The sequence below is a fragment of the Octodon degus genome, unplaced genomic scaffold, assembly GCF_000260255.1.
Source record: "Octodon degus isolate 3935 unplaced genomic scaffold, OctDeg1.0 scaffold00027, whole genome shotgun sequence".
In the NCBI taxonomy this organism is placed as follows: Eukaryota; Metazoa; Chordata; class Mammalia; order Rodentia; family Octodontidae; genus Octodon; species Octodon degus.
Genome location: NW_004524603.1, coordinates 16,921,003 through 16,932,307, shown reverse-complemented (window position 1 = coordinate 16,932,307; position 11,305 = coordinate 16,921,003). Strand labels below are relative to the sequence as shown.

General features: G+C 48.6%; 1 protein-coding gene across 2 annotated transcripts in view; it reads right to left on the bottom strand.

Moving 5' to 3' along the window:
- Kiaa1549 (KIAA1549 ortholog) overlaps positions 1–11,305 on the bottom strand; it is a 184,003-nt gene that overhangs the window by 81,785 nt on the left and 90,913 nt on the right. For both annotated transcript variants that reach the window (XM_023712842.1, XM_023712843.1), the window contains exons 4-6: positions 6,475–9,141; positions 2,570–2,658; positions 480–657 (exon numbers count right to left, since the gene is read on the bottom strand). In XM_023712842.1, the coding sequence (XP_023568610.1) occupies positions 480–657; positions 2,570–2,658; positions 6,475–9,141 (2,934 nt within the window). The remainder of the gene's footprint in view (positions 1–479; positions 658–2,569; positions 2,659–6,474; positions 9,142–11,305) is intronic.

The following is an 11,305-nucleotide window of genomic DNA, read 5'->3' as shown; positions in this document are numbered from 1 at the left end:
GCTGGGCTGGTGAGATGGCTCAGTGGTCTAAAGCACCTACTTAGAACAAGCTAAGCCAAGCAAAGCACAGGGACCGCAGTTCAATCCCCCAGCACCACATGCCAGCCAGCCCCGCCCCATGGTGGACTGAGCTGGCCACACACACACAAAATAAATAAATAAATAAATAAATAAATAAAATTTAAAAAAAAAAAGTTGTTAAGAACTTGAAAGCTGCTGGAATCATACGGTGGGCACATGGGGATTATTAGCAGAGTCCCTAAACTCTTGCATAGCTGTGAATTTCTCCATAACTATGAAGTTTGGTGTTTTAGTTAAATAATCAAGCCAGGTACAGTGGCACACAGGAGTTCAAGGCCAGCCTAAACCACATAGCAAGACCTTATCTCCAAGAATAAAATTTCAAAGCAATCCTCTATTTTAAAATATAAACAAAAAAGTTCTGCCCACAAATAACAACCACTGTGCTCGGTCCTCACCTGTTTGAACTTGGAACCTGGACTCGGGCACCAGGAATGAAGGCTTCACAGACAGGATTAAAGGAGTTTGGTCCCGCACGAGTTTGCTGTTGATGAGGACATTAATGACTGATATTGCCGTGTAAATGAAAGGACCAGATGTTACCAGAAAAGTGAAATCCGTGAAAAGCTCATAAACCTGGGGAATAAAATATATACAAAAGATAATTCAAACTTAAAGGAAGTGGTATTGGGGGGAAAAAAGGAATAAATTGAGTTTAAAAATATATCAGTAGTTTAAACAGAAAGGTACTGCTTCAGATACAATCAAGATTTTATTTGAGCTATTCTTTTCATAGTCGTTCAACCTTCTCAAAAAACAACACAAAATATGAAAATAGCAAGAAAGAAAAGCTGGGCCGGGGATATAGCTCAGTAGCTCAGCACCTACCTGGCAGCACTAGGTCATGAGTTCAATTCCTAGTACCAAGAAAAAAGTCCCAGAAGAAAAAAACAGGGTTTCAGGGTAAAGCCTGAGGGGATTTGACTGACCTTGTCAGATACAGAAGTTGCATTTCCTGTTATATTATACATCTTGCTTTATCTTGATCTTAACCATCCAGCAGAAAAGTATAAAAACGAGGTATAAAAAGTAAAGCCATATTAATATGCTGAGCTCCGAAAGGCTCAAGTCAACAACTTCTGACATTGCCAGTCCTACGGATAGCCCACTACTCTGATGGACTAGTGGACTATATTGGATTATTTTGCTGAATTCACGCACCTACAATATTTAAATGGCAATGGAATACCCATCTCTGACAAAGCTAAACAAAAAAAAAGGGAATATAAAGAAGGACCATTTTGTATCTGTACATACAAAATAGTTAGGATAGATAGACAGTTCCTTTCTCTTAATTCAGTGAGAAGAAAGATTTGTACTAATAGTGTTTGGACAAGATATCATGTCTGCATCTTGTACTGTGAATACTACGAAGGCAACAATATGCAATGTGTTAATTATTGTAACTGTCCTACTAACCTGTTTTGAAACTGTCTCATTGCTATTTGTTTCTCAATAAAATTAATAAAAAGAAGAAAAACAAGAAAGAAAGAAAGAAACAAAGCCCATAACATGAATTGAGCAGTGACTTCGGCGACTTCAGGCGGCTGATGTGTTTCACTCACGCAGGAAGCAGCTCTTACTCGACTGCAGCACACCACCATCCAAAACAAATATAACACCAGCCACTCTCATGCAATTTTAAAATTTCTAGCAGCCATATTAAAAAAACATAAGAATGGGTGAAATTAATCTCACATACATTTTACTCAACCCAGTATATCTGAAACAACAATCAATTCATAGTCAAAACAAAAAAATACAGGGAACATAGTTTATGTTTTTCATGCACTTTTAAAATCTAGCATCTATTTTACACTGGCAGCACATGTCAATTCAGCACAGCCCTATTTTATGAGCCCCACAGCCACTGCAGCTCCTACAGCATTCTGGTTAGGGACAGTACAGGTTCAGAAGAGCACAGCTCCCTGGCCATACTAGGAAAGGGCCACTGCCACAGGTCGATATAAACGAAGGGCACATTTACAGTGCCAGTACTCAGGAGGCTGAGGCAGGAGAACTGCCATGAATTCCAAGCCAGCCTGGGCTACACAGTGAGTTCAAGACCAGCCTGAACCACAAAGCGAAACCCTGTCTCAAAACTTAAAAAAAAAAAAAAAAAAAAAATCCATCTCTATCCCACTGAGTATGCAAAAAGATGTAAATGGCCCTAAAATCTAGTTTAAATTCGAAATCCTAACTCGAATCCAAGTCCTTTAGTGTGAATCGAGGAAAACAAAACTGTCTTGGGCACCACCCCAAAGGTTGCCACTGGTCCCAGAGCCCTTGGTTCCAACTCTGCCAACACAACCCCTCCCCCACCGGGACCTGAACGCGGCCCTGTGTGGAGCCAGGAAAGGCTTCCCTGACAAGAATGAGCCCAGAACCTGAGCAGGGGCAACAGTGAGCCAGGACAATGGCACCACTGGGAAAGGAAGGCTCCTGCTGCACCATCAACCCACACTCCCAGCAGGCCCCGGGGACTCACCTGCAGCTCCACGGCGCGTCTGAAGTGCGCCTTCAGCACCTCTTTGATGGCTGTGATGATGTACTCCTGGACAGCTCTTCGGGCCAGCACTGCAAGTCCAAGCCAACCACCAGTCACACTTCAGTGTCACTGCGTGTCCCAGTGTGTGAGCATCCCCCAAAGTCACTCCCTCAAGTAAGGTCCAGATGCAGACAGGATGGAGGCGAGGGACCTAACTGCCACCAACTACCCCCACATGGAACGCAGGAGGGGCCCCAAGCTAGCAGGGAAGCTGCACAAAGCGCCAGCTCCACACCGGGGGGAGCTCCCTGCCCTGGAGGGAGAGATCAGAAAGCAGCTGCCAGGAGCCAGCAAGGAGACCGAGAGCTTCCTGCTCCCATGTTCACGAGCGTGAACAAATACCAGGCTTTCTCTTGGCCATGCTCCTAACTGCAAAATGCAAGGCTTTAAAAGCTACCAGAAGTAATACTCCAAGGACCCCTGGTAAGTTCAGCAAGACCAGCCATCTTCCTCCACCAAAGGCAGGCTCGCACCCTAACTTTTCAAAGCGTGCAAAGAGTACTTACTGATCATTAATAATCAGAGAAAAAAGATATTTCCCTTTTTCATATTTTAGGTGGTTTTTTTTTAATATGTGTTTAGTACAGAGTCGACAGGGTCTCACTACACAGATCAGACTCATAGTGATCCTCCTATTTTCAGCCTCCCAAGCACTGGGATTACAGGAATGTGCCACCACGCCCAGTCTCTATTTTCTTTTTATGTAGGAGATAGAATACTTTCCATACCAAAGTCTAATTCTACTTCATTTTCTTCACATCTAAAAAATTTCACCTGAGGCCAGGGAGATGACTCAGTAGAATAAGCGCTTGCCTGGCAAGTGCAAGGGTCTGAGTTCAAATCCCTGGTTCTGCAAAACAAAATAAATAAATAAATAAATAAAAATAAAAAGTTTCACCTGAAAATCTGTACTATTCTGGTTGTGTGTGGCACACACCTATAATCCCAGCACTCAGGAGGCTGAGGCAGGAGCACTAAAAAATCTGAAGCCAGCCTGAGGACAGTGAGACCCTGTCTCAGACACAAAACATCTGTACCAATGCGAGTGTCCTGTCAATCACTGGTATTGAGTACACATACCCTTCTCTTCCCTAATTTTCTTCCCTTCCTCTTCCTCCTCTTCCTCTATCCACTTTCCACAATGTACAGTTAGAATTTATTTACTATTATTGTTCAGCTTTTCATTTCCTGCTATATGCTTCAATTTTTTAAAAACATAGGTTCAAGTTACACTCAGTTGTTTCTCTAATGGATCAGTGACCCAGAATTTTATAAGGTGAGAGGTATCACTTCCATAGACCACAAGAACCTCAGAACGAACCTGCAGCCCTTGCCACCTCGCTGGGTGGCTCCAAGGCCAACTCAGCCTGACCTTTTATGGGGCTCCAAGTGGGTCAGACTGCCGTGGCTTTAAAGCAAAGGAAAGGGGTGGGTGGGAAAAAAGATATCTGATTTAAGAAAGAAAATGAAGAGGCAGGGAGCAAAAGGAAAGATGGAAGGAGTGAGGAAGGAAGGAAAGAAGAAAGGGTCTCAAGAACGTTTAGAGAAAGGCAGAATGGAAAGTCAGGAAGAGATAGACCCTAAAGAAGCAAGCCGAAAGCATGCATGGCAAGCAGCCCCGTACGGCTGAAGGTAAAGGTATCTGCTCGGGACATCCAAGCACTGCCCCAAAGGGCCCCTGCCCGTCCCTACCGTAATGGTCACTTTCTCTAGTTAACATGAGGAAGATACAAAATCCCAACACTAGCACAGAGGGCCAGGAGTCCCTGGAAAATCTTAGTTTCCCAGCCATCATAATATGGGGCCCACAGCGGCGGGGTTCGATCCCCAGTTGGCCATGCTGGCCCCAACCCCGGGGCGTGCCGAGAGTCTCATTGAGACTGGGCGTGGTGGCGCCCACCTGTAAACCCAGCCCTTGGGAGCCTGAACACAGGCGGATCACTACAAGTCCAATCTACATACTGAGACCCTGTAGACCCTTACTAAAAAAAAAAATATGGGGCCCAGGGCCTCCCTAGAAGCCAACCTAACATCAGCGGTACCTGGAGGGCTTCTAGTTTATCACAGAGCTCCACAAAGGCCCCGTGTCCGCTAGTCTAACACATTACTTCAAGGAAGAGTCAGCGCCTCTCTCCTCTCTAATAGCGCATGGCGCCCTGGTGCTTCCGCTTAGCCCTGTGCAGCTACCAGAAGTCATTAAAAATTTAGATACCTACTAAGAAAGGGCAACAAATGCCATTCAATGTATATCTCATACAAAAGTTAAACTGCGGCTGGAGAGGCAGTTAGTAGCAGAGGACTTGCCTAGCATGCATGAAGCCCTAGATTTAACCCCAGTACTAAAAAAAAAAAAAAAAAGAGTTAAATTTATGCTGTATGACAGCTGACATTATTAGAGATACTTATAAAATAGAAAAATTCTAAAAGACACAAGATTACAATTATAAGTACCAGATACTCTCAGAAGCGTTCAATAACATCTAACAAGCTCTTTAGAACCAACCACATCATAGCTACTTTGTTTAGTTTAAAAGTTTGGCTTAATAGTTTTATTTAAAAAAAAAAAAAAAAAGGAAGAGGGGGCAGGGGAGATAGCTCAGTAGAATAAGCACTTGCCTGGCAAGCGCAAGGGCCTGAATTCAATCCCTGGTTCCACCAAAAAAAAAAAAAAAAAAAAAGGAAGAGAAGTAGCCAGCGAGATGCCCTCCAATCTCTCCCTAGACAGACTAACCCTGCAGGCAGAAGCCATCATTCTGTTCCAACCTCATTTCCTAACATAACCATTCCCCCTCCTATGACCTGGTCTGACTTCCGGCTATGCCCAAACCCCCCTCCATTTGGAAGACACCGTCCCTCCACCTAGAAGACCATGCTCTCCTCTTACTTTAATGTGGACTGCGATTGTATCTTCTCAGGCACAGGGGACTGTGCTGTCATGAAGGCTACCAAGAAACACAGCGCCTGCCTGCCCACCCACCCACCCGCCTGCCTGCCTGCCTGCCTGCCTGCCTGTCCGCCATGTCTGCAAGCGTGTCCCACTCCAGCCACACCCCTCACGGCACCACAAGCATCTCTTGCACGCCAAGTGCACAGTAAAAGTCCCTTTGGGGTGGGAGTGGGGGCAGCAGGAGCACTGAGAGGGTGGCAAGAAGAGATTCCGTGCCAGCTCCCTCAGGTGGAGCCAGAGACAAGCCTGCCCGCTCCCCACCGCTCGCTCACTCCACCCTGCTCCTCCTTTACTTCTGCCCCCATTCATTTCCACCCCATCCCCAGCAAAGCAGACACACGGCTCCTAGCCAGCTTCGGCTGGAGGTGAGCATATGCTACTAGCTCACACGACACCGTGTACCTCCCCGTCACTTCTCACGGAGGCAAGGTTGGTCCAAGCACCAGAAGTCATCCTGAAGAGGAGTCCCTGAGAACAGGCGCATTTCATATCCCCTCTTCACACATGGGTTGAGTTCTAGAGACAAAGACCTTGCCAAAAACGTGTGCAGCACCCTTAAATCTTCTATCTGTTCTTATTGCAACTACAAAGTAATACGTAATATTCTGTGTGCACTTACACGGCACCAGAGTCTTGGCGATTTTATATGCAGCGATGCATTTAAGTCTTTACAGTAACCCTGTCATCTTTGTTTACTAGCTGAGGAAACAGAAGCTAAGCAACCACATGGGAGCCGCAGGAGATGGACAGAGGAGAGGGACTCTCTTCCCTGGGTTCTGTGAGTCCTGTAGCAGAGCCTGTGCCCCATGAGACTGTGTTACAGGCACTGAGACAGGCTCCTGCAGGATTCCCCAAGGGATTCCCCACCCCAGAGAGGTGACCAGAAGCAAGGCCTTACCAGTCGTGATCAGATAGGCATCAGGGACTGTGATGTCACACATGTACGGTGGCTTGGTGGTGACCAGAGTTGGAGTGCCAACTGGGGCGTCATGGGTGGCAGGGCTCACAGGATGGAGGGATGGCAGGGGAGGCACTGTGTTGCTCCCCTGGGGACTCTGACTCGCAGTATGGCCACCGAGGGCTCCGTCCACAGCATCACCAGCGCTGGACGTGCTTGGCTCAGGGGAAGTGTTCCATGGTGAATCTGCTGAGGAGGGACCCTCAACAGCTGGGTCTGTGGGCAGAAGTGAGGGGCTCGGCTCTGTGACAACCAAGGCTGCCGAGGACAGGTGCATGGGGGTGTTTGAGGCTGTACTGGTCAGAATGGCTCTGGAAGGAGAGGGTAAGAAAGTGGTGTGGTCACTTGTATCTCTGACGAAGTCATCGGATGGTGTCGGAGCGAAGGATAGAGAAGACTTGGTTAAAACAGGTGTTGAATAGAAAGCAGTTGATGGTGACAGGAAGGGGGTCCCAGCACTGAGGACACCCGGGGTGGGTTCAGCGCCAGGGGGCACCAGTGTGGTGACTGGAGATTCATGGGGAATGAATGAAAACCCCAAATCAGAGGTAGCTTCAGTGAAAGCTGAGGTAAAATGAGCTTCAGAATCCAACAGTGAAACTGTGGAGGCTTCGGCAAACTTGAGCGACTCAGAGGGGACACTTGAGAGTGGCGACATTTCAGAGCGAGCAGGTATCAAGGTGACTGTTCGTAAAGGAAAGTCTGAACTTGGCGAGAGCTGAGGAAACTCAAAGTGCGTGGAATTGATGACAGGAAGCTGAGGTGACTGCCAGTTGACAGAGTCAGACACCACAAACACCTCCACCCAGGAGGAGAAGGTCTGAGATGCGGAGGAGGACAAGTCCCTTGGCATCAGAGAGGGTGAGGTAAATGTTTCCAAAGATGAAGGGGCCAGGTCACTGAATTCCAGTGGTAGAGTCGAATAAAAGTGGGATGCAAAATTCCAAAGACTCCCAGGTTTGTGTTCAAAAATATGGGCAGGGTTTTGGGCAGAGAGAAGTGAAGAGGCTACTGAAGGAGCCAGGCTATCAGAGGTGGGGAGATTCCAGTCTGTGGTAGCAAGTGATGGGGGGGTTTTATCGGTCATGACAGAGAAAGAGGAATCGAGGGAGACACTGGTAACAACTGAGGAAAACTCAGCGGTCACTGTGGGTAGCACTGCTTGAGTGACCACAGGCGAGACGGAGGCAGGATCGGGCGACACTGGAGCAGTAGGGCGGTCATGGGAAAGAAACTCCAGGGTGGCGGGAATGCTACTCACATCCACCTCAGCTGACAGACTGCTGCTTGCTTCTGAGATCCCCACAAGTCTGGAAGAAAGGGAGATGACAGGTCTGCGGGGGAAAAGTGTATTGAATTCTTGAGGCTCTTCCTCAAAATCAGAGAAGTCCATGCCTGTGCTGCTCCACAGAGAGGGGCTGCTCACGCGCAGCGTGGCTGCTAACAGGGTTTCAGGCCCATCCCCTGAGCCCTCCATGTTTCCCTCTGCAAGGCTCGAGGCTGGAACAGGCCGAGGAGAGGCCACAGCACAGGACACACACCAGGTATACGGTCTGGGGGAAGCCAGTGGACTCTGGCTGCCCGTACAACTGGGGACCAGAGAAGAGAGAGGCAGTTCTGATGCTTCGCTGGCTCTGCTGGGAACCAAGGGGTCAGAGGAAACATCCGCTGCCTCAGCGGAGGAGGAGGCAGAAGCAGGAGGGGTTGGAAACAAAGCAGAAAGCGTGCTGCCCAAAGCAAGGGTTGCATGTGACATGGTGACTGTGGGGGATGGTCCTGGAGAGATGGCTTCTTCTAGGGCTCGACTCCAAGCCGTGGTTCCAACAGGGAGTCCTCCTGTGCCTGTGGCCAGGACATCATCTGGGGGCTGGGAAGTCTCCCCTGAGCCGACAGATGGCTGTGGACTCAGGCTACTGCCCGACGGCAGAGACACCCGAGACCAGGAGCTGAGATCGAGGGTCTCTGGGCCCTCTGTTACTGACACCATGCTCCCCAGTGGGGTCCTAGTTGATGACTGGCTGTAAGTTTCCAGAGGATAAAGCACCAGATTCCTACTAGGAGTTGGAATTATACCCTCAGAGGTGGGAAAAGTCGACCACAGAGTGCCAAAATGACTGGGGGTCTCAACATATGCCGACAGTTGCTGCACGGTGTTTTGCCAGGTTGATGTCACCTCTTCATGCTGTACAGAAACAGAGGGTAGCAGTGGAGTGGGCACAGGCAGGGGCATTTCTTGGGGCAGCCCCGCTGGGCTATCTGTGACATAGGGCATGAGGGAAACCAACCGTGAAGAGGGCCAGTGGACATCTGGCAAAAAGTTCTCCATGTCATCGTCACCAACAGCCACCTCATTACTTGTCACTGACCCGTAATTCGCCACAAAGATGCTATGATCCACTGCACTTTGGGTCTGTTTCCCACAGTGTAAAAAAGTCGTATCAAAAGTAGTGGCAGATGGAGAAGCTATGACACGGAGAGACCTGCTGGGCAGGGACCCTGGAGCAGTCTCCGTTAAGGCCACGTGTGCAGCGCTGACAGCCGGGCTCGTCTCCGGCAGGAGCTCCTCAGAGGATAAAGACAGGTTGTGCTGTTCCAGGGAGAGCTCGTCTGCAAAGAAAAGCAAAGCTGGGTTAGCCGGGTACAGTGAAAACTCACACGACTGACGTCTGGCTGCTGGCATAAAAATACATTCATTCAACAAACATCCATTCACTGTAAATAGCCACAGCTCATGCATCGGTAGACATTACAGTCGGAAGCCAGACGTCGCACCGGCAGAGAACTACATCCGCAGGCAGTTGCCAAGTTGAGCACAGCCTTGGCTCAGGCGTGCATGTTTATGTACACACTGACGTACTGTGATGTGTTTCTTTCCAACAGTGTACATGTAGACCCACACCACACGAGAAGGCAAAAAAACCAGAAGGCCTTAGGAGGTTGTCGGGACTATTCTCGGTGGCTTATCACACCAGGAGAGAGAAGTTAGAGAAGGCTGTTGATCAACCAAAGAGAAGGTCACCCACACAGGGGAGGGAGAACGGAGACACAGGACGGCCTCAGCCCCAAAGCCTGCGTTTTGTCTTCCAGGACAAGGGCTGGCCCCTGAGAAAGGCACAGGGTGACTCTTAGCGCCAGCGGTCCGTACCCTGGTTAGGCTGCCACAGTTCCCTGGATAAAGAAAGCATGGCCCTTTGTCCCTTAGACACCACATAGTACCAATCTGCCATGCAGAACACTAAACTGGATGCATTCATGGGAGAATGGCTGCACCCTGAGACCAGCACATGGGAAAGAAATCAGCACTCAAACTCACAGCGATCTTCTGGTCTCAGCCTCCCTAGGTCTAGGATTACAGGCGTGTGCCACCACTTCCAGGGCCCACACGGCATGTGAGGCTGGGGATCAAACTCAGGTCCTTGTGGTTGCCAGGTAAGGGCTTATACCTCTGAGCTATCTCCCCAGCCCCTGTTATTTTCAAATCAATCACTTCTTGGCCTTTGGGCTAAGATCAAGTGTGCTGGGCTGGTGAAATGGCTCAGTGGTCTAAAGCACCTACTTAGAACAAACTAAGCTAAGCAAAGCACAGGGACCGCGGTTCAATCCCCCAGCACCACATGCCAGCCCACCCCGCACCCTGGTGGGCTGAGCTGGCCACACACACACACACACACACACACACACACACACACAAAAAATAAATAAAAAAATAAAATAAAAAAAAAAAAAAAAGATCAAGTGTGTTATCTTCCGATCAGTTCCCTGGAGTACAAGACCTCAGCATTTGATTGTCCAAACAGCATTAGCACAAGCCTACCTCTTCAACAAACTGAGAGAAATCAGCAGCATAACTGTCTTCACTGTCTTTTATACGTACATATATATTTTTTCCTTTTGCTTTTCTCTTCCTTTTCTCCCACTCCCTTAAACCAGTTTCAGTACACGAGCTGAAATATCACATGGAGCCTCTCACCTGAGAAACCTCAAACATAAACAGAGAGCAAAACAAGAAAAAAAAAAAAAAAAAAAAGATCAGAGGGAGTAGGAAGACAGAGGAAAGGGATGAAAAAAGAAATAAGATACATTATGTGTGCATGCCGACTCCACATGAGGAATATGATCATTACATACTGAAATATGGACTAATAAATTTTTTTTTTTTTGAGACAGGGTCTCACTATGTAGTGCAGGCTGTCTTTAACTCATTACGTAGCCCAGGCAGGCCTTGGGTTCTAGGTGATCCTCCTGCCTCAGCCTCCCAAGTGCTGGGATTAAGGCATGCACTACCATGCCCAGCCAATAATACTGAAAATAAAAATTGCAAAAAAACACAAGCATTCAGCAGTTTCCAGCTGCGTCCCTAGACAGCCTCGGGCACAGACAGGGCCTCCTCCTTCCACACTCTAGGGGTCTACCTGCCTCCCTCACAAGCCCTGCAGAGATCAACCAGCTGCCCGGCAAGGACGGGGATGGTGTTACATGTCTTCCTGGTGCCCAGCGCACTGAATGACGTGGTAGGAACTCAGTGAACACCTGCTCCAGGAATGAGTGAGGGTGTCCGAAGACAGCCAGTGCTGACAAGTGCCTGCCATCCATCCCCTGTGCACGCCCCTCGTCTTCGTCCTCGGCACAGCTGTCAGCACGTGAGAAGCACAGACCTCTGCCTGTCACTCAGATTCGCTGCCTGGTGACACAGGACAGGAAGACCCAGAGCTCCACTTCCTGTCCCGACAGCTCCAGGATGGGACAGCAGTCAGGAGCCGAAGCAACAGCC